This window comes from Alnus glutinosa, chromosome 13, assembly GCF_958979055.1.
Source record: "Alnus glutinosa chromosome 13, dhAlnGlut1.1, whole genome shotgun sequence".
Lineage (NCBI taxonomy): Eukaryota > Viridiplantae > Streptophyta > Magnoliopsida > Fagales > Betulaceae > Alnus > Alnus glutinosa.
Genome location: NC_084898.1, coordinates 5,180,521 through 5,203,316, shown reverse-complemented (window position 1 = coordinate 5,203,316; position 22,796 = coordinate 5,180,521). Strand labels below are relative to the sequence as shown.

General features: G+C 36.4%; 1 protein-coding gene across 2 annotated transcripts; it reads left to right on the top strand.

Moving 5' to 3' along the window:
* The first annotated feature begins 322 nt into the window (after window positions 1-322).
* LOC133854414 (general transcription and DNA repair factor IIH helicase subunit XPB1) lies at window positions 323-16,083 on the top strand. 2 transcript variants are annotated; one of them, XM_062290611.1, is made up of 20 exons: window positions 323-463; window positions 579-622; window positions 727-799; window positions 915-1,074; window positions 1,174-1,396; window positions 1,486-1,542; window positions 9,615-9,758; window positions 10,324-10,404; window positions 10,546-10,633; window positions 11,342-11,679; window positions 11,809-11,884; window positions 11,981-12,174; window positions 12,562-12,725; window positions 12,817-12,889; window positions 13,589-13,702; window positions 13,917-13,997; window positions 14,143-14,202; window positions 14,841-14,924; window positions 15,002-15,144; window positions 15,862-16,083. In XM_062290611.1, the coding sequence occupies exons 1-20, from the start codon at window positions 454-456 to the stop codon at window positions 15,950-15,952; spliced, it is 2,298 nt and encodes a 765-aa protein (XP_062146595.1). In that variant the 5' UTR covers window positions 323-453; the 3' UTR covers window positions 15,953-16,083. The 2 variants fall into 2 exon arrangements, with proteins under 2 accessions (XP_062146595.1, XP_062146594.1); XM_062290610.1 differs by having other exon boundaries at window positions 906-1,074.
* Window positions 16,084-22,796: the final 6,713 nt, after the last annotated feature.

Sequence of the window (22,796 nt, the reverse complement as noted above, 5' to 3'; positions counted from 1 at the left end):
TTTTTATAAATTTTATTTTTTCAAATAAACACAATGGCATTTTGAGAATTTTTGCAGGATTTAACAGCAAATTCTAACGGAAAACCCTTAAATGAGATGTTTGAAAACTTTGATACCTCAGTTTGAGACGTTTGGTAGTTCAATACATTTATCTCAAAACAACGGATAATCCGATACCTTTTTGTGAAGTTATCTCAAATTTATTTTTTATTTATTTGGCAAAGATTAATCAAAAAGTTTAATTGGAGAGTGCTATTAATTATTTAATTAGTTGATTTTTTTTCCTTAAAAATAAAATCTAGTTCGCACTTGGGCACTTGGCCTTCACAGGAGCACTGTTTCACTGCCGTCCTATTTGGAGGTGATACTCTACAAATACAAACCTCCTCCATTGCTCGACAACCAAGCGAGTCAGTTATCACAGAGACCCATCTTGGATCTCCTTCGAACATCATGGGACACGGTATCAAAATTTTCCTTTGGATCATAAATTTCAAGCTCAAACAAACATCGAAGACGAGAAATTATTGAACAAAGAAAATTTTGTATCTGTTTCTTATTGAAATTCGTATTTTCAGGTGAAAAAGGCCGACACAGCAAGAGGCACAAGTCCTCGGCCAAGGTTCTGAAAAACCCATTAATCTGTTTCGCAAATTTCAGTTTTTACACACACCCACATGAGTTTTATAGGAGATGGTACTCACACAATCAAAGCTTCGTTTGCAGGAAGATCACAGGAAAATTGTCGAAGACGAAGACGCATATTTTGGCGAAGAAGTCGACGATGATCGCCATGATGGTATTTTTGTTGAAGTCGTTGTTGTTTTTACAAAGTATAGTGATTTTGTTGGAAATTGTTTGTTTGGTTTCAATTTATGTTATTGTGTGGATTTGATTGATTCGAGGTGAGATAGATGGAAAGAAGAGGGATTTTAGCAAATTGGAGCTGAAACCTGATCATGCTAACAGACCTTTGTGGGCTTGCGCCGATGGCCGCATTTTCCTTGAAACCTTCTCGCCTTTGTATAAACAAGCTTACGATTTTCTTATCGCTATAGCCGAGCCCGTTTGCCGGTATCAAATTCTATATCCAATGCATAATAAATTATCTTAGATGGGTCTCAATTTATCAAATTATTGTGACATTTATGTATGTGAATTTTCAATTTATAGGCCAGAATCTATGCACGAGTACAACCTGACCCCGCACTCACTGTATGCTGCGGTGTCTGTTGGTCTTGAAACCGAAACAATCATAGCTGTTTTGAATAAACTATCAAAAACTAAGCTTCCTAAAGATATGGTCGATTTCATACATTCTTCCACGGCCAATTACGGCAAAGTGAAGCTTGTGCTTAAGAAGAATAAGTACTTTGTGGAATCCCCATTTCCGGAGGCATGTGATTATGCTTTCACCTTTTTGGTTATTGGCAATATATGGAGATCTTTGGGTTGTGATGCTAATGATTACTAAACTCTGAGCAGGTATTGAAGAAGTTGCTTAAGGATGAAGTTATAGCCCGAGCAAGGATTAATCCTGAGGTTGGTTTCTAATTAGGATTAAATTTGTAAATGGCAGGTGTGTGTTTTGTTTTTCATGGCATTTACTTGTTCTGATAGCATTTTAATTTGTGGATGATTTAGCTAGTGGTTTTAGACCTTGAGAAATGACTTATAGGGATATTGTTCTGAGAATTGGCTTGTTTGCTCCAACATGAACAGTTATTAGAACATATTTGTTTTAATTGTTAGCATGTTCTAGCGTCATAACCGTGTCTTTTTTTTTTGTCCATGTTTGCCCATTTCCAATAATTGTGAGGGTTGATTGAGTTAGGAGATCTTATTAGGATTCATTTTCTGCTTTGATGCATTGCATCGCATTCCAGAAAGAGGATTGATCTTAGACTCCTTTCCGCTAAAAGGCTTGGCTTTTTTTTTGATGAATGAGAAAACTTTCATTAACAAAACAACTTAACACTTTACAATGAAAAGCTATAGTAAAACACTAAAGCTTAATAACCCCTGTATAAACAAAAATATAACCAACAAAAAACCCCTCTACAAAACTAAACTGAAGTCCCATCCATTCCCCAAGCATTACAAAGTATAACATTTCCGTGTGTCTTCCTAAATTTACCTTTAGTAGTAAACCGTATTTTCATTTTCCACTTAAACAGTTGTAAAATCTTTTCTTCAGTCCAAGGATTATAACCATGCCTTAGAGCAAGAACCAAACACTAACACTAACTTGCAAATACAGGCTTTCATAGTTTTCCCCTTCCATGCAAACCCAAAGAAACTACATCATCCCAACAAGTGGGTGGATTCAACACACCACATAGCCCCATGACATTTTTCCAAATTTTGCCACTAAACCCACAAGCGAAAAATAAATGGTCTCTATCTTCAATCCCAAATATGCAAAAAATACATTTCACATCCCCTTGAAAGCCCCAACCCAAAAGCTTCTTACTAGTCGATAACGCATCCGTCATTGCCAACCAAGTGACAAAAGCTTGCTGAGGAATGGAAGAAGGAAACCAAACCAAAGACCACCAATCCACAATTTGTCGCCTAACACGAATAGCATACGAAGTATGTGTGAGCAAGAATACATACCAGTTTTTGAAGCAAACCAATGCAGAATATCTTTATCACCAAAAGAAACCAAACTTAGCTTACTCTGAATATTTACAATCTGATCAAAACGAGCAAGCCTCCAATTTCATTGACCATCTTTAATGGCTGAATCAAAATGGGCCTCTGGCTTACTATGAGAATCATAAATGACACGATGCCCATACTTCTCATAAAGCACCCCATCCGGGTGCCAAGCATCTAACCAAAGATGTATATTCTTTCCAGTACCAACAGAAAAATAAATAAAATATCTAGCATCATCTCTAAGCTTTAACAACTTCCTCAAACTCCAAGAACAAATTTGAGGGATACGAACCTGCCTAAAGCTCCTCCCCTTCAACAATACTGCATGCACCAATGCAACCCAAAGAGACCCTAACCTCACAAACAAACTCCAAATATGTCTCATCATGGCAGCATGGTTCCATTCATCAAGCTTCTTAATACCCAAACCACCTCCATCTTCTTTAGGCAAACACAACATATTCCAAGAAACTTTAGCTCTAGCAATCCCTTCATCCTTACCATTCCAAAGAAAACGATTGAACTTTTGTTCAATAGCTCTAATGATCTTCTTAGGTAATATGAAAATACTACTCCAGTGCACTTGAACACTGTACAACATAGAAGAAACAAATTGTAGCCTACCAGCATAAGATAAATTCCTAGATAACCAAGAATTAATCCTAGCAGTAATTTTTTCCAAAAGAGCGTCACAATCTGCTGCACATAGCCGGGAGGAAATTAAGGGAACACCCAGATACCGAATAGGAAGTTTACCTTCACACATCTTTAAGAGGTTGACAATATGAGCCTTAACCGATAGAGGTACCCCAGCGCATAATAAAGTACTCTTCTCAGGATTTGCCTTTAACCCAAAGAGAGATTCAAACTCACTAAGGACTTGCACCAAGTAAAGAAACTCCCAGGAAAATTTAAATCAGAAACCTCAAGATTATTTAAGCAATCTTTAAACTCAGATTCATACGAATTTAAATTTTCCTTAACCCCATTTCTCCTTAGGATTCATAACTACAGTAAAATCACCTCCAATCAACCAAGGGGAAGAAATAACAGTAACTTTAACTAACTGCAAAGAATGCCATAAATTCCTTCTCTCTACTCCTTTATTATCCCCATAAACAAAAGAATGAAACCAGACCATATTCTCATTAACTGCTTCATTCTTGCAACTTATCTCTTGCATACTCTTACTAATAATATCCACCTTCAAAACCTTTGGATCCCAACAAATCCAAATTCAGTCATTTTGATGATATTCATAATTCGAAACAAACCCCCAACCTGGCAATATATCACCTTAATCTTCATTGATTTCTCCCTCTTCACCCTAGTTTCAACAATACATAATAACTGAATATGAAATCTTGTCACCAAACTCCTAATCTCCCTTTGTTTTGAGAGGTCCTTTAGACCTCTAATTTTCCAGGTAATAATCTTCATGTAGTAGGTGAAAAACCCCTACCATCTTCCTCCTCTACTGGCTCCTTACTTTTACTCTTCTTCAATTTCAGCCTTGAGTGCTCCTCAAACAATGCCTCTTCAATAATTTTTTGAATAGCATTATTTTCTACTCTACTACTTTGTATTTCCCCTTTTTCCATCTCAACAACTTTTTTATTACGCAACACATCAAAAGAGTTAGACCATGCTTTATTATCTATATCATTATGTTTTACCTGATGAACAAGTGGAGGGCTATTCTCCACAGCTAGCATCGACTCTTGTTGCTTCCCTGCATCTGGTTTTGAAACCACATCCCCCGCTTTATAATTTTCTTTTCCTGGCTGAATATGAACACTCTGTCTCCCACCATGGTGTTGCTCGTTTCCCTAGTGAAAGGTCTGGTGAGGGTAGTAGGTCTGCTATGAGAGAGTTATCTGATTTTATCTCTGAGATGGGTATCCTGGATTTCCCTCTTGCTGGGGGTGCTTTTACCTGGTCACGTACTTTTGATCCCCCTGTGTGGTCTAGGATTGATTGTTTTCTAGTCTCCCCTGATTGGGAAGCTCGGTTTCCTGTGTCGTCTCAAAAGAGGCTTCCTCGCCTTTATTCAGATCACTTTCCGATTCTTCTTGATTGTGGTGACTTCTCTAGGGGGAACAGGTCTTTCAAATTTGAGAACATGTGGCTTAAAGCAGAAGGATTTGTGGGGAAGGTGAAACATTGGTGGGATTCTTACTTGTTTCAAGGTACTCCTAGTTTTGCCTTTGCTTGTAAACTAAAGGCATTGAAAAAGGATTTGAAGATTTGGAATGAAGAGGTTTTTGGTAAGGTAGAGAGGAACAAGAGGAAGTTGTTTGAAGAACTTCAGGCTTTTGATGCTATTGAAGGAAGTAGGGCTTTAGTTGAGGAGGAGCTTCAGAAGAAGACAGAGATCGTCAGAGAGATAGAGAGGTGTTCTCTTTTGGAGGAGGTGAGTTGGTGGCAGAAATCTAGAGTCTTGTGGTTAAAAGAAGGGGACAAGTATACTAAATTTTTCCACTCCATAGCAAATTCAAACAGAAGGTTCAACTCTATTGACTCTTTATTGATTGGAGATACTCTTTCTTCTAATAAGACAGAAATTGGCGATCACGTGGTTGAGTTCTATCAAAAGCTATTTCATGAGCCGAGTAGGTGGAGGCCTAGGGTGGATAGTATTTCCTTTGATTCTATTTCTGATTCTGATGCTAGCTGGTTGGAGAGAGCGTTCGAAGAGGAGGAGGCAAGAAGGTAGTGTCAGCTATGAATGGTGATAAGGCACCGGGTCTTGATGGCTTTTCTATGGCCTTCTTCCAAGCGTGCTGGGATGTCGTGAGAGTGGACATTATGAAGGTTTTTGATGAGTTTCATGCCAGAGGTCTGTTTGAGAAAAGCATGAATGCTTCGTTTATTTCTCTTATTCCGAAGGTTCCAGGGGCTAACTCCATCAAAGATTTTCGGCCTATTAGTTTGGTGTGAGGCATCTACAAGATTATTGCTAAAGTTCTAGCAAACAGATTGAAGTCAGTCTTGGAGAAGGTCATTTCCAAATCTCAGAGCGCTTTTATCAAAGGAAGGCAGATTCTTGATCCGATTCTTATTGCTAATGAATGCATTGATAGTAGGCTTAGATCGGGGGTTCCAGGCATCATTTGCAAAATGGACTTGGAGAAAGCATACGATCATGTTAACTGGGAGTTTCTTTTGTATATGTTGAGGTGTTGTGGCTTTGGGAAAAAAATGGTGTAGGCGGATAGCTCGTTGCATATCAACTGTGCAGTTTTCGGTGTTAATCAATGGCTCCCCTTTTGGTTTTTTCAGTAGCTCTCGAGGTCTGAGGCAAGGAGATCCTTTGTCATCCCTTTTGTTTGTTTTTGTGATGGAAGCCTTGAGCCGTATGATCTCAGCTGCAGTTAGTGGGGGTTTGTTGGAAGGTTTTAAAATAGGTGACGCAGATTTTTTGCATTTTCTGTTTGCAGATGATACTCTGATTTTTTGTAGTGCTCTTGATTCTCAGTTACGTAATTTGCAGAGTCTCTTCCTCCTGTTTGAAGCAGCTTCGGGGTTGAAGGTTAATTTGGCTAAGTCGAATTTAATTCCAGTGGGGCATGTTGATCAAGCGGAAAGGCTAGCCGACATTTTAGGGTGTGGGTTTGCCAATTTGCTGGTTAAGTATCTTGGTCTTCCTTTGGGGGCCTCCTATAAGTCCACTCATATTTGGGGCGGGGTTGTTGAGAAGATTGAACATCGTTTGGTTAGTTGGAAAATGATGTATCTCTCTAAGGGTGGTAGAGTAACCCTTATTAAGAGTACCCTAGCCAATGTGCCTACTTACTTTTTGTCTCTATTCCATCTCCCGAGGAGTGTTGCCGCTCGCTTAGAGAAGCTACAACGGGATTTTCTTTGGGGTGCTTTGGGTGAAGAATCTAAATTTCACTTGGTGAGGTGGTCGAAAGTCTGTTCCCCAATTTCAGATGGGGGGTTGGGTATTCGGAATTTGTTATTGTTTAACCAAGCTTTGTTAGGTAAATGGTTGTGGCGGTATGGAATAGAGAGAGAAGCTTGGTGGAGAGTTGTGGTGGATGCCAAGTATGGTAGTTTGTGGGGTAGGTGGTGCTCCTGCGAGCCTATAGGTGCTCATGGGGTGGGGCTGTGGAAGAATATCAGGAAAAGGTGGGGGAGTTTCTCTGGTTTCTCTAGATTGGAGGTGGGGGATAGGGTTAGGACAAAATTTTGGCATGATCTGTGGTGTGGGGATAGGGTGTTGAATGAAGCTTTTCCTGTACTTTTTGGTATTGCTCGGATGAAGGATGCTTCCGTTGCGAATAATATGGAGGTTTTGGGTGGCTCTATCCAGTGGAATGTGAGCTTTGTTAGAGAGGTGCATGACTGAGAAGTGGGTGTTTTTGCATCCTTCTTTCATATGTTACATTTAGCCATGGTGAGTAGAGATCGTGCTGACAGGCTTAGGTGGGTCCCTTCCAAGAAAGGGGTGTTCAAGGTTAAATCCTATTTCAGCTCCTTGGCCGGCAGTGAGGGTAGTTGTTTCCCTTGGAAGAGTGTGTGGAGGACTCGGGCTCCTTCGAGGGCGGCGTTCTTTGCGTGGTCGGCAGTCCTTGGTAAGATTCTTACAGCGGATAATCTCAGGAAGCGAAAGATCATCATTGTGGATAGATGCTACTTGTGCAAAAGAGATGGGGAAACTGTGGACCACCTTCTTCTTCATTGTGATATGGCTTCTACTTTGTGGAATCATGTCTTTTCTCGGTTTGGTATGTCTTGGGTTATGCCTAGGAGAGTTGTCGATTTATTTTCTTGTTGGTGGAAGGCGGGTAGGTCAAGGAGTGCTGCAGTTTGGAAGATGGTGCCTAGGTGTGTTTGGAAGGAGAGAAATCTTAGGTGTTTTGAAGACTTGGAGAATTCCATGGAGAATATTGTTGCATCGTTTTTACATTTACTGTATCTTTGGACTGAGGCTTTTTTGTCACCCGTGTCTATTAGCTTTTCTGAGTTTCTTGTTCGTTTCACTTTGCCTTCTTAGGCGTTTCCTTGTGTATACTTCCAGTGTACTTAGAGGGGCGCCTTACGCTTTTTTTTCTTTATATAAAATTTCATTTACTTATCAAAAAAAAAATATAAGCGTAAGGCGCCCCTAAGTACACCGGGAGTATACACAAGAACAGCCAAAGCTAACCCATAAAAAGAAAAATCCAACCAAACCCATAAGGACCAACCCTAAAACCTGCATGCAACACCCACAACACCCAAACCTTCTTCACTAGTTTTGGCAATTCACGAGTTTTAGGGATCCAGACCTTCTTCAATACCTTAGGGCAAGAATAAATGGCATGACCAAAAGTCTTGCAATTTTTTATATTGAAGTGGAATCCACGGATACTCCACCCCAATATTTACCAATCGACCACCTGCACCTTTGAGAACAAGTTCCCTAGGAAAAGGGACTCAGTATGAACTTCCACCAACACCCTAGCAAAACCAAGCCTCTCTTGATCCTCCGTAATAGAATCAGCATAGAGAGGTTTCCCAACCCAACTAGCTACATAACTCAAACAAGTAGAAGTCCAAAATTCCATAGGAAGAACCTGAGCTTAATCCATACCGGAACTGAAGAACGAGACAACTTTAAAAGTTGCATCCCAGGCTCCCACTGACGAAGAATCAGAGGCTTGTTAGAGATATGCTATAGTCGTGCTGTTAAAACCTCATCTCGAGTAGCTTCATCAGCAAACCGGAAGATAAGCATGCCATTCTCCAAGAGAAAGACCTCCACCTTCCCATTTGCTTCCAAATTGTATCCACTGCCTTCTTAACAAGATAATAAAGAAGAGGCTTATCAAGAAATTGCCCAACTAGACTAGGACGCCACTTGAAAATACCTTCCTCAATTGCTTCAATGGGTGGAGAGACAACAATCTTCCCATCAATGACTTCCGGCACAAAATACTGCAAAGATCCCATCAATTGGCCAGATTTGAACAATCCACTCCAATCTTGCTTAGGAGCTTCAACATTCAGCTGTGTATCTCCATTGAAAAGCAACGGAGGGGACTCAAACTTCAAAAAGCTATTTCCCACAGAATTTTCCCCTTTCTCCATTCTATTCGTGCATTTCTGCCCCATACTACCACGGAGTTTCTCTACAATCCCCTTATCAACCATATCTTCAAACTCCTCATCAACCATGGCAACTTCAATCCCTGCATCAGCCATCTCTTCAACCTCCTCATAAACCACATCAACACCTTCCACATCCGCAATAACCTCAGCTCCAGATTTTGTCACTGAACTGCCCGAAGAGATTGCAGTAATCGTGTCATCCCCTGTTTTAACATTCCCCCCCCCCCCCCCCCCCCCCTTTCCACGACCTCTACCAGATTGTTGCGCCATGCTCTAAAAATCCAACCCAGGAAAATAGATCCAACTAGAAACCAGCTGGATCCATCCCCCGATGACCGGAATGTGCCTCCACGCGCTAAGATCTACCCACACCAACCAGAACAACCACAGAGGGATTCCTAACTGCTTCAGAGCTTAATTTCTTCAGCCACGTCAGCACCCCCCCTCTTTCTCTTCAATTTTGACATTAAAAGGCTTGACTTTACTCTCACTTTCTATATTATATAAAAGTTGCACCAGAAAGAGGGATTTTTTCTCTAAGCAAAGCCACCTGATCATCAAACAACAAGAGAGTGTAGCTCTTTTGAAGAAGCTAAGTGCTTGAAACTGACTACTGACTTCCTGAGAATACTTCACCATTGTTTTTAAGCAAAAAAAAAATAAATAAATAAAGGAAGAAGAAAAAAAGAAAGAGAATTGTTGTGATGTTGTCAAATATAGCCGCTTTACACTTTTTCATCTAATGGCTGTGTGTGCCTGTATATCTGTTTGTTTCTGGAGAATTAGCCTTATACCTTGTTTCAACATTTTCTCTCAGTTGAATATTGGATCTGTATTTGGATTCTGTTTAGGGTTCAAATGGAACTGATGGATTTACAATTAGTAAATCATTGGGTGAAATTGGAACTGGTCACGAGGATTTGCTTAATGGAGCAGAAGTGGCAGCTGCAGCAGAAGAAAAAGAAACTCATGCATTTGAAGTTGATCCTTCTCAGGTAATGTATCCTTTTAAGTTTTTTGAAATTGCATACGTGTCAGATATACGTGCTCATCATTCCCCGCTCATTGGGTTACTTTGCCTTGGTTTTCATCCATGTGTGATCCTTGCTTCTTTAATTAGGCAGGAGGCACTTATTGGTACAGAAGTATATCAGCAGGATTTAGGTCATCCTGTTGCCAGTCTGTCACTTTATTGGAATTTATGTATTTTGTCAGTCCATAAAGTGTGTACGGCTTCATTATTTTCTTTCTTTCATGGTTTGTTTGAAAGGATTTTATGGGGAGGCTTGGCTTGTACATTATTGATTATGATCTATCAGATCTGCTTGTTTCTCTGTGTTGCATCTATAAGTATTTTTGTATTCACATACATTTCTTCCACTAGCAATAAACCTGAAGGTCTGATGTGCCCACTAAAATGGGCAACATCGCTTTTACAGATTCCCAGATTCAATTGAGTGCATTTTTTGTGGATCAAAAATATCATTTCATTACTTGGAATCCTTCTTGGCTTTAGATAAAAGATTTCATTATGAACCATTTGTGTTCTCTAATTGACAGGTTGAGAATGTAAAGCAACGTTGCTTGCCAAATGCTTTGAATTACCCCATGTTGGAAGAGTATGACTTCAGAAATGATACTGTGAGTTAGAATTCTTGCGTTTTGCCCCTGCTATAATTACGACAGAATGTTAAGGCACACCCAACGCCTTCACAAGTTTCATCATGTCTAGGAGTCACATACTGCATCTTCAACATTAACTTTTGATCTTTGAAACTGCAGGTCAACCCTGACCTTGACATAGAACTGAAGCCTCATGCGCAACCACGGCCATATCAAGAAAAGAGCCTTAGTAAAATGTTTGGAAATGGTAAGCTTAGCTTGCGATTGTTGGTATCTATATTATCCTAACTGATTTTAACTGGGGACACCCTCTAGATTATTTGTTAGTGTATTTATCTCTTGGGTGGAACCTGTATAGAATAGTTGCATTTTGGGACTACAATTTTCAGCTTCATTGTTGGAGCATAATAGATTACCTGAGCGTATAAAAAGAAAGCATGATTAGTTATGCATTTTGTGCAGATATTTGAATAAATATACAGGGCTAGTTCCACATGCTAATTTTCAATCTTCTATTCTTGGAAATATATGAAGTTTTTCTCTTCATATTTCAACCGGTATTCACCTGAACATGTTTACAAGCGTTTTTTCATGGTTGGATTTTTACAGCAAGAATAAAAAGAAAGGTCTTTCGACTCTTTCTGAGCGAGAAGATAATCTTGATGTGCCTGATTTGCCTCTTTTGCAATCAGTTTGGCTATAGCACTTACTGCTCTAGCTAATTGTCCATCCTTTCCCAGTGTGGTCTATACGTTATGCATGGCAATGCATAAGGGCATATTGATTGAAGTAGATTCTTTTGTGTGATGAATCAAAGCCTCTTGCCAAACTGATAGAGCTTTTTCCAAAGCATAGGATTTTTTGGATGTAGATGATGATATCTGTACAGTTTGCTTCAACGTGAATGACCCGCAAGATGTAATTTTAGTTGACGGTACAAAATTATCAACTGTAGGTAGAGCACGATCTGGGATTATTGTCCTACCTTGTGGTGCTGGAAAGTCCCTAGTTGGCGTTTCTGCAGCCTCCCGAATAAAAAAAAGCTGCCTTTGCTTAGCAACAAATGCTGTTTCTGTGGATCAGTGGGCTTTCCAGTTCAGCCTGTGGTCAAACATTCGAGAAGATCAAATTTGTCGTTTCACATCTGACAGCAAAGAAAGATTCCGGGGGAATGCTGGGGTGGTTGTGACAACATATAACATGGTTGCTTTTGGTGGTAAACGGTCTGAAGAATCTGAGAAGATTATTGAAGAAATAAGAAATAGAGAATGGGGATTGCTTCTCATGGATGAGGTAATCTTTATCATTTCCTTGATTGTGACTTGATATGTAAATGATACATGCATAGTAGAGTTCATACCTGCAAGAATATGTAAATTTTATATGCATAGTAGAGTGATGTATTACATCTGTTTTGTTCAGGTGCATGTGGTTCCTGCTCACATGTTTCGAAAGGTCATCAGCATTACTAAATCTCACTGCAAACTTGGGCTCACTGGTATGCCTGATAGTATTTGTTTTAGGTTGTCTGCAACATCCAGCCTTTATGTTTTTCTGCTGGGAACTGAAAATTCATCAACTAATTTGACTGCAGCCACGCTTGTGAGAGAGGATGAAAGGATTACAGATCTGAACTTCCTTATTGGTCCCAAATTGTATGAAGCAAACTGGTTGGATCTAGTGAAAGGTGGATTTATTGCAAATGTACAGTGTGCTGAAGTATGGTGTCCAATGACAAAGGAGTTTTTTGCTGAATATTTGAAGAAAGAAAACTCCAAGAAAAAGCAGGTTTGCCTCTTTTAGAATACTTCATTTTTATTATAATATTCAGGCAAGTTCTTTTTGCTTTGCAATGAATAACTCTCTAATCATGAATGAGTGTATTTTTGTCGTGCGATTGAGTCATCATGCCAATTCTTCTTTCATCCAACGATTTTTTTTTTTTTTGTGTGGCTGCGGTTACACAATTTCTTTTTTGATTGACTTCTGCTGTTCTATTTAGACTTTCATGGTAGCGTATGTTTTGTGATTGTGAGAAGTTTTGATATTTCTCTATGAAAGTTTATAAGTGAATTGCTTGGTAAAGAAACAGCGGGTTCCCAGGTGGTTGTATATATTGCTTTGTTGACTTGGTTATTTTTCCTCTAACATGTTTAATGGTTTCTTACATTTCAGGCACTTTATGTGATGAACCCAAATAAGTTCAGGGCATGCGAGTTTCTCATAAGGTTTCACGAACAGCAGCGTGGCGATAAGATAATTGTCTTTGCTGACAATCTTTTTGCACTCACAGAGTATGCAATGAAGCTACGCAAGCCTATGATTTATGGTGCTACCAGGTTGTTCATGGAGATATTTTGTCTTTAGGAGTACGCTTCTACTTGTGCTGGTTCATATCTAATACAGGCTATCTATATGTGTAATATATAGCCATGTTGAGAGGACAAAAATTCTTCAGGCTTTCAAGACTAGCAAGGAAGTAAACACTATTTTCCTGTCCAAGGTACTGGATTGATGTTGTCATCTTCTTTTTTGGTAATTTTGATGCTTGAAAAGGCTTACACCTTATTTCATGGATTCATACAATTTATACTACTTGATGATTGAAGTACTTCATTATAACATGCTTGAATGCATAACTATAAAGCTTTATTGGTTGCATGATGTGCCTGGGCAAGCTCACTGCTCATGCCGAGGTTAAGACACTGTGGTTTCTATATGCGATAGACTCTATTTTGGTTAAATTTTCTGAATTGTCTTCTTTGTAGTCAAAATCCATTGTCTTTTTTTTTTTTTTTATATAAAAAAAATTATTACTTAAAAAAAAAAATTATTGAAAAGCGTAAGGCGCCCCTAAGTACACATGCAGTATACATGAGAGGCTCCAAACGAGCAGGAAACCCAGGCACTCAAACCCTCAAGCCCAAAACCCACAAAATAGCAAAGCTCAAAACTCAAAACCCCCCAAGGCACTCAACGCTAGAAAACGTGAGGCTTGCCTCTCCTCCGCCTGGTGGATGCGACCTCAGCATTGTAGTTGATGGTGCATTCTAAATTAAGAAGCTCTCTTCTGTCTTTGTGGGGAACTAACCTTGCCTGCATCATTGACTAGTTATTCGTTGTAATTTCTAAGCTATAGCTTTTGAAAGTTGGAATATTTAGACTATAGGAGGGTGGTTTAAATTGTTTATGCTATTTTCAGGTGGGTGATAATTCAATAGATATTCCTGAGGCAAATGTGATCATTCAGATATCTTCACATGCTGGTTCAAGGCGTCAAGAAGCCCAACGTCTGGGTCGTATTCTTAGGGCTAAGGTTAGTCTTCATATTCTCTTGTTATGTATATAATCCTAGCTTGTCTTTACTAATTTTTAATAGGAAATAATTTATCAATTCTAATTGATTGACGTAGTGTGAATGATTCAATCTTGAATATAAGAACCATTGGACATTGGTTTGAGATTTTCATTTCAATGGATTATGCCAACCACCAGATTTAAGATTTCATACATTCCAATTGGATCAACAGGGTAAAATTCAGGATAGGATGCCAGGAGGTAAAGAGGAGTACAATGCATTTTTCTATTCCCTTGTGTCAACAGATACACAGGTATGCGTTTATTCTCTTTTTAATTTGTTTAGTTATTAAACCAGATGATTATAGAATTATTCTTCATTGGAATCTTTTAACATGGTGTATGTTCATATTTCTTTCATTCAGCGCTTTAATATCCAATTTATCGGTTTGATTGCAGGAGATGTATTACTCGAATAAAAGGCAACAGTTTTTGATTGATCAAGGTTATAGCTTTAAGGTATATGATTATATATTATTATTCATTCAATTAACTGCACTTTGCAGATAGATTGGTGTCCACCACCTGTGGGGATATAGACTTATAGTGCTCCTGAGTGTAGGAGTATCAGAAGATATTGTTAGTTTTAGCCCACCCCTTTTCTTGCTGTTCTCTACCTTCTTTTAAACAATAAAGATTGTGTCCCATTCTTTTTTGCCAGAGGCAGCTATGATCAGGATGCTAAGGGTCCGTTTGGATTTCCAGTTTCAAAATGTGCGATTTAAAAGATAACGATTTCAAAACACGATTTTTAAAAATGGACCCCCTTGCTTGCGATTTAAAAACGTAAATTTTTCTATGTTTTCAAACTACAATTTTTTAAAAATGCACTCTCAAATGATATACTTTTCGTAATTTTGTTTGAAATCGCACTTTTGACCTGAGAAATCGCAGTGCAAACGTACTCTAATACACGTATGGTTTCTCTAAGAATCATTCTAGATCTAAATCATGTGCATTGGTGAAGCTAAATAAGCTGATGTCACTGAAGATTCTGCTTAATTGCCCAAGAATTGTTATGCACACAAGCCATCAAGATTGTATCTCGTTGGGATCTCATTGTTAAGTAATTGGCATTCAACTTCTACTTGTGACAGGTAATAACAAGCTTGCCTCCACCTGATACAGGAGCTGATTTGAGTTACCACAGTCTAGAAGAACAATTAGCACTTCTCGGAAAGGTCTTTATCTACACTTCTCTTTCAACTTTAAATTCATTTGTTGAATAAAGAAATTTCTTACCTTTTTCGCACATCAGGTCTTGAGTGCCGGTGATGATGCAGTTGGTTTAGAGCAATTAGAAGAAGACGCAGATGACATAGCACTTCATAAAGCCCGCCGTTCAATGGGATCCATGAGTGCTATGTCAGGTGCAAATGGGATGGTTTATATGGAATACAGGTACGATGTCCTTTTCTTTTTTCTTCCCCCTCAACTCATTAAGAAGATATGAATAAGATTACTTGCTGCACTTCTTTTTATTACTCTTCTAATTGCATTTATGAGTCCAAAAAAAAAAAAAAGATTCAGTGCAATAGGGCAGCTCCATGTGTGAGCATGGATGGCCCTAGGTGCTCGGGCAGCCCAAGCAGACAGGGCCATGCCCTGCAATAGGGCAGGGCTATTGCACCAGATTATGATCCAAGAGATTGTTGGATTTAACGGTGTACATGGTGTCAAGTTACTTAAAATTGTAAATACGTGGCAACATTACACCATTAGATCTATAAAATGTAATATGGACCATAAAATAGACCATCTCCATTTCACTTGAAATTGAGGGGTCTTATCCCGCCTACTTCACTTTATCTTGTAAATCTGTAACTATCATGGTTTTGTGTCATTTCCAGTGCTTTTAAGGCCAATTGCATTTTTGAGTCCAATGCCTACTAGGATACTACTCTCCACTTCAAAGTTGAAATGGAGAGAATTCATTTTGTTTTGTTGCATTTGATAGTGTACAAGCTGTCACGTTATTTAAAACTTCAAATGACGTAGCAACATATAGTGGAATCTAATATGTACCGTGAAATTTTTTGAAATGGAGAGAATCCCGATCACGCCTACTTCACTTCATCTCGTAAATCCGTAATCATCTTGGCTTTATGTCATTTGCAGTACTGGGCGAAACAAACATGGTGGGCAGATGAAGAGCAAGCCCAAGGATCCAGCCAAGCGACATTATTTGTTCAAAAGACGCTTTACTTGAGACATTCCCACTCGTTTATGCCCCAAAACTGAAGAACAAACCAACAAGCAGGATGGTGGTTTCTTTTGGTGTTTCTTTTTGATGTTACAATTTGTATACTATTATATTGAGGAGGCATTTTGTACATTTAACTGTGAGAGGATTTCTAGCATCATTTCCTAAAGTTACAATATATATATATATATATTCTTACTGATTTTGTCTTATTAAAAATATGAAAATTGAAAGGACCTAAAGGCTAAAAAGGCATGAAATCTCTCTCAATTGTAATAATGTGGTTTGAATATTGGGTTTTTGTATTACTAAATTAGAATAATGATGGTGTAGGAATATTTGGTTTGCAAAGATCCAAATGTAAATCTATTTAAAACACGTCACGTTAATCGGTGTGAAATTGGTGTGAAGAGTAGTATTACTCTTCCGTTGAATATAGAAGAAGATACGGGTGAATCATGTAATATGAAAAATGTGAAAGAATTAGATTTTGTTAATTTTAACTAGATACAAACCCTCAAATAAAAAAAGAAAGAACCTCAAAGAACAAATCTTTTATTGATAAAAAAAACTTCAATGATTTTTGTTTTAGAGATCAATTTAAAGGCAGTACAAAACTTATTTTTCAAGTAAAAATATTTTCAATCAGATCTAACCATAAAATGACCCTAATTCGATTAGAAAAGCCCTAAAAAATAATAAGAATAAGGAAATAAAACCTTCAAATCTAAAAAACTGTGGAGGAAGTGTTCTTCAAAGGACGAAATTGGTAATTGAAATGCTAGTAGGTTAGAGAGATCACCAAATAGGATATTTGTACCATAGACTTTTTTTTTCCCCACCTAAAACTTAAAAGGGTAAGAAAAAACCGAAGTAATTATAATAAAATTAATTAAATGATTAAATTTATCATTTTCTATTAGTTCAAGTTTTTAAGGTTAGTGGCGATTTAAAATGGTATCAAGACAGAGGTTTTGATTTCACTCCACAGTTTACTCTCTATTTTAATTAAATATTTCACGTATTAAATTTCACTTATTAAAAATATTAGGGAGAACTCTACTTATAACCCCGATTTTTCATCATTTTTGAAAAAAAGTACCCAAAATTTAAAAAATATCAATTTAGGGTATCCATCTTTCAATTTTTTTTTAATTTCAACCGTCTGTTAGAATTTTCCCGTTAAATCCTATCAAAAATCATAAAATACCCCCGTATTTATTTTTTAAAAAATTTCAAAGATTCAGGCATTGGTATTTTTACAAATTCCGTTCAATTCTGACAAATACGTAAATTCTAGCAATTTTTTTTCCTAAAAAAAAAATGATATGTATTTTAAAAAATTTGACATAATTTAACGAAAAGTTATAACAGAGCATTGAGATTGAAAGATGGATACCTTAAATTGACATTTTTTTTAAAGTTTAAGTATTTTTTTTCAAAAATGATGAAAAAACAATGGTACGTTGTAAGCGAAGTTCTCATAAAATATTAGTTAAACGATTAAAGTCACCATCAGTTAGGTCTGATTTGGTAGATTTACATGGAGTTGTGCTTGGTAATTAAGTTTCAAAAATTGACTGCAGCCAAAGTGGTGCCTGAAGTAAGCTTGTCACCATCTCTTGAAGTTGTTGAGAGATCCCAAATGCAAGAAGCTTTTGATAGATAGAGTAATTAATGTGCAACTTTAAGGATTCTGCCCACTGCCCACAATGGGGGGGAATTTCTTCTGCCTAAAAATAGACCTAGAGAGACTCTATAGCCATTTGACTGCTTTTTCTACACATTGCCTTTCACTTTTTAGCTTATATAAATTCCTTTGCACTTGATTATGAAGACAAAGTCTGTTTAAATATTATTTTCCACAAAATGCTGAGGAAAAAGAGAATAAAAGGCCAAAAGATTCACTTAACCAAACCCTAAACACTATGATCACCCAATACTGCTCATCATTGCCCATTATTGCCCATATAAAATTAATATAGGAAAACTTTACTTGTCACTTATGATCTTTCATCATTTTTGCAATCATACCTATAAACTTTAAAAAGTGTTAAATTAGTGTATTCATCTTTCAATTTTTTTTCAAATTTCATCAATCCGTTAGAATTTTCTTTTAAATCCTAATGGGAGATGTCAAAATTTCTAAAATAACTCTAAAAAAATTGTAAGGATTTAAGCATTGGTCAAGATTTAATGAAATTTGCAAAATAATCATTCGTGAATCTTTGAATTTTATATATATATAAACAAAAACATGGGTATTTTGAAGATTTTGAAAGGATTTAACGAAAAATTATGACGGAGTGGTAAAATTGAAAAAAAAAAAAAATTGACACTTTTTAAAGTTTAAGAAAATAATTGCAAAAGTGATGAAATATTATTGTAAAAGGCAAAACACACACAAATATATATATATATATATATATATATATATATATATATATATAGAGAGAGAGAGAGAGAGAGAGAGAGAGAGAGAGAGAGAGAGAGAGAGAGAATTGGTGTGCAAACAGAGAAAGCAACATGGACACATGGACCTCACTCCCAATCCCAAGTAGTGCAGACAAGTGGAATAAATAAAACTTTACAAATGATCACTTTGTGCAAAATCATAAGAAAGTTTGGGAATAAATAAACTATGCCTATTATTCCAACAGAACCCTACTTCGGTTTAGTCAACTATAAGCCATCTCTAACCCTTCCTAGTCAGGAGGAACTCTATGCCAGCAGGAGGCACATAGAGATTACAAAACGTGCGATTTTTAAAAATTCAATTAAGCGTTTCAGTAAAATCGGAGTTTAACCTTTAAAATCGTGCGTTTTAAAAACATACCCCAGTTTTTTCTACTTTTTCAAACAGCCATCTCGAACGATACACATTTCGCACGACCAAACTGCGGACTCTTAGAATATAATTTATTATCAGCCTAAGCTCTTATGATAAATAATATATAGTTTTATAAAAAAGTATATGATACGTTTAATTACCTCTGGAGATGGATGGATTCCACTGAAACTGTGAACTGCTAGCTGCTAGATGGCTGCCTAGCTGATTTCCCACTAAATGAAAAGGCTGCAAAGTTTTATTCTTCTTCTTCTTCTTCTTTTTTTCTTCTTTTTTTTTTTCTTGAATCAAAAGTTTCATCATCAGTGACATAGCTAGGGTTCTTTCCTGTCTGCTAGGTGGACAATATTTTAAAAATAAAATAAAGCCAGTCTACTTAACAATCATATATACCATTCGTGCACAAAAAGAAAAAAAAAAAGAAATTAAAAAAGAAAAAAAAAAAAAAAAAAAAAAAGTTTCTTTCTAACTGTAGTGTTAAGAAATCATTAGTATAAGCTCTTAGAACATGAAATTTTGGATGAACCAACAAGAAACCTTTTCTTGGACCAACAAAGGAACAGCTTTTTCTATCTATCATTTTCTTAAAATCTTCTCATCCTTGCAGAAAATTCTTTCTGGGGGTATCTTTCTAATATATAGGCCCATCGACTAATCAGCTCATAATCTATAGCAGTGCAATGATAGGAAATTGAACTAATTTTTTAATCAATTATTCTAATATTGTGGTTTGGTCAAAAGTTAGTCTTTGGAATAATTATAGTTGGGTGCTTATGATTTAATATAATAACCATTCTTTTCTATACTGCTCTCCCCATTAACTCAGTCGTATCTCTCATTCACATTTCTATCACTGCAGGAGGATGGTTTGCTAATGATCAACTTATTGTATAATCATATATTTTTTTGTGAAAAAAGAAAAAGAAAATGGAAGCTGTGGATATATTAACAAGATTCTTTTTCTATTAGATGCTTAGTTGTTAATTAATTTTATTTTTTTTTTGGGGGGGGGGGGGGTTTCCATTAATTGGCATTCTTGATGGAGTGATCTAATGTTATTAGCTGTCAGTCTGAACATAAAAGCTAGGGGGGTTCTTTATATACTTCTTTTGCTTGGAAATGTACATATCTTTTTTCATAAAGAAAGTCCTGAAATCATGATAATGGAAGGGTTATGATCTGACAAGAATTTTGACACCCTTTTTTTTGTGCCATGATTCAAGTGAAGAAAATGTTTGGTGGGTAGAAGGTCTCGGGGTCGAATCGTGAAATAGAAAACGCTTGAGATTATTTCCATACAATCGGCTTCGCTCAACCGGCTTGAGGAGCGTCAATGGTTTCCAGCAAACAAGTGCTACTATAGTTGTACCCAGATAGAGTAGCCACACTCTAATCGCCCCCGCTACCCTTTCTTTTCTTTTTTTTTCTGTTTAGAAAAAAAATGAAGAAAATGTTTACATTAATTCCTGACTTCTCTGCTTGGAGATGAATTTTTTAAAAAATTTCAACTAATTAATTAAGAGTACTGATAGCATATATCCTGCAGATATGGTTCCAAACAGGCATAAGCTTAAAAGATTATGTCCCTTGCTTTATTGTGCCTTGATTGAGTTTCTTATACAGAAATAATTAATTAGTTAATAATCAAGGCATCCTTAATTAAATTAGCACTTTGGCAATGCCTTTGACAGCAAAAGAAGATGCAGTTTTTCTTGCTTCAGATATAAGGAACAGCAAAATCCGTACAGCTTATCTGTCTTGTTAGCTTATTATAAATTCCATATATCGTAAAACAATTTTATACGGTTAGAATATTATAAAGATATGAAATAATTGCATAACTAGTTTCGGGGGTTGACGTAAATTACGAATCACTCTTTGTAGTACAAAAAGTTCATGGAGGGTCCTTGCGGTAAACTATAATTACAAATCGCTCCCTGAACCCGTTTTTTCCGTCCACCAAGTTAACAGAGTCCATTAATTTGTCACGTCATACCCAATATGAAATCGACATGTGTTCACTACAATAAAAAAATATAAATATATTAAATAAAATTAAAAAATAGTGAGGGGTGACTGCTGGTTGGACAGATTATTTCTTTACAAGCCTCTCTTCTGTTCAGTTTTTAGAAAGCTAGAGTTGATGAAGTGATATTCCCGTCTATCATGTTAAAATATAAAAATAAATTGAAGACATATATGAGCAGAAGCATTATTTTGGAGAAGGAAGAGAAAGAAGAGGAGACAATAATTTAATTGCATTAAAGTTTTCATTAAATTATTAGATTCTTCTTTTTTTCTTTTCCTTTTTTATTTATTTATTTTTATTTTTATTTTTTATAAATAGTGATTAAACATATTTTCGAGTAGAGGTCCTGAAGTTCAAACCCAACCCACATGTGAGGAAGAATGTTAAATATTGATTAAATAATTTAATCATTCAATCAATATTCAAATAAATTGTTCGGTCTCAAAGACCTACATCTATTGTACTAATGTCCAATAACTACCTAAGGGCTTCAGGGCCCATACCGCTCCCCAAGCCACCATGTTTTTTCCGTTTTTCTTTTTTTAAAATTATCTTATAATCATTTTAAAATTAAAATTTAACCCCACCCCACCCCCCCCAAAAAAAAAAAAAAAAAAAAAAACTTCAAATGTTAGTTCCACCCCAATAGCTAAGAAAAACAGAACAAAAACAGCCAAAGACAAAGAATCAAAGTACTTTGATATACTTTCAGTCACATAGTCTGAACCACAAGGGGGAATGTATTAGGCCTAAATATGATTCATGGTCTATGGTTGCTAGTTATGGAGGTCTATTTATCAACCAATATTCTTGACTATAAACACCACTTTGACCATCCTACTTCGTGCATGCTTTAGATAATTAGTCTTTGAATTAGAATACAAAAAAAAAAAAAAAAAAAAAAAATGAAAGAAGAAAGAAGAAAGATAATTAGTCTGTGACCAGATTGCATTAAATTCTTATTGGACATAATTAAACCAACTTAAACTCAACACTCTTACTAATCAAGAACCGAAAAAGAATCCCCATCAACAATTTTTATATACGGATACAAAGAGTTGTGATCGGGAAGTATTATTTGAAGAACGTTTTCTTTTGAATTAGGTTGGAGGATTGTTTGGCCTTGGATTTAATGTTTATTTGTGACAGGTGCGCCATGTACGGATGGATCACCATTACGACTTTACTAGTAGCATGGGCCACCGAAGGTCAAACTCGGTCAGGCTGCTAGTATATGATTGTATGTAGCAGTATCTAGGGCACTGATATTGTATTACAGGTCATTCGAGACAGTGCCAACCCGAATGCGAAGGGGTTAAAGGCCCGATTAGACCACAAGGAGAAAAACTATGACTACTAATTTATATATATGAAAGCTGAAATTCAAAATAAGTAATTCTTGTAGATACTTTTCATGTTAATTAATTGTTGATCCCATAATTTTTTCTTAAAACTGAGATAAACATGTGCCTACACACACACACAAACATATATATATATATATATATATAAAGAGAGACTATTTGTATTTATGTGCTTATGCATTTATACATGTAAATTCCCTCACAAAAAATGTTAGTTCCACCCCTAAATAGGTTTACATTTTATTTTTTTATATGTATATATTGAATTGTTTATAATTGCATTACAATGGAGAGATATTTACAGACAAGTGAGCTGTGCCACATAAGGCAAAGTGATAGGTGAAGTATACTCGACACAACAATACCTAAAAAATAAAAAATAAAATCTAATTAATGAGATTATATAAGACAACTATAAAAAGAATACTAAATTCTAACCTAAATGTCACTTTCTGAATAGGGGAAGAATAGAATTCCCATAAAATTTTCACTCTCTTCCTATATATATATAGGCCATGGTTGTTAATATTTTTGTTTTTTGTTTTTTTTATTTGTTTATTGTCTTTTTTAGTTTATGCTATCAAGATAAATACATTAACAAACAATTTA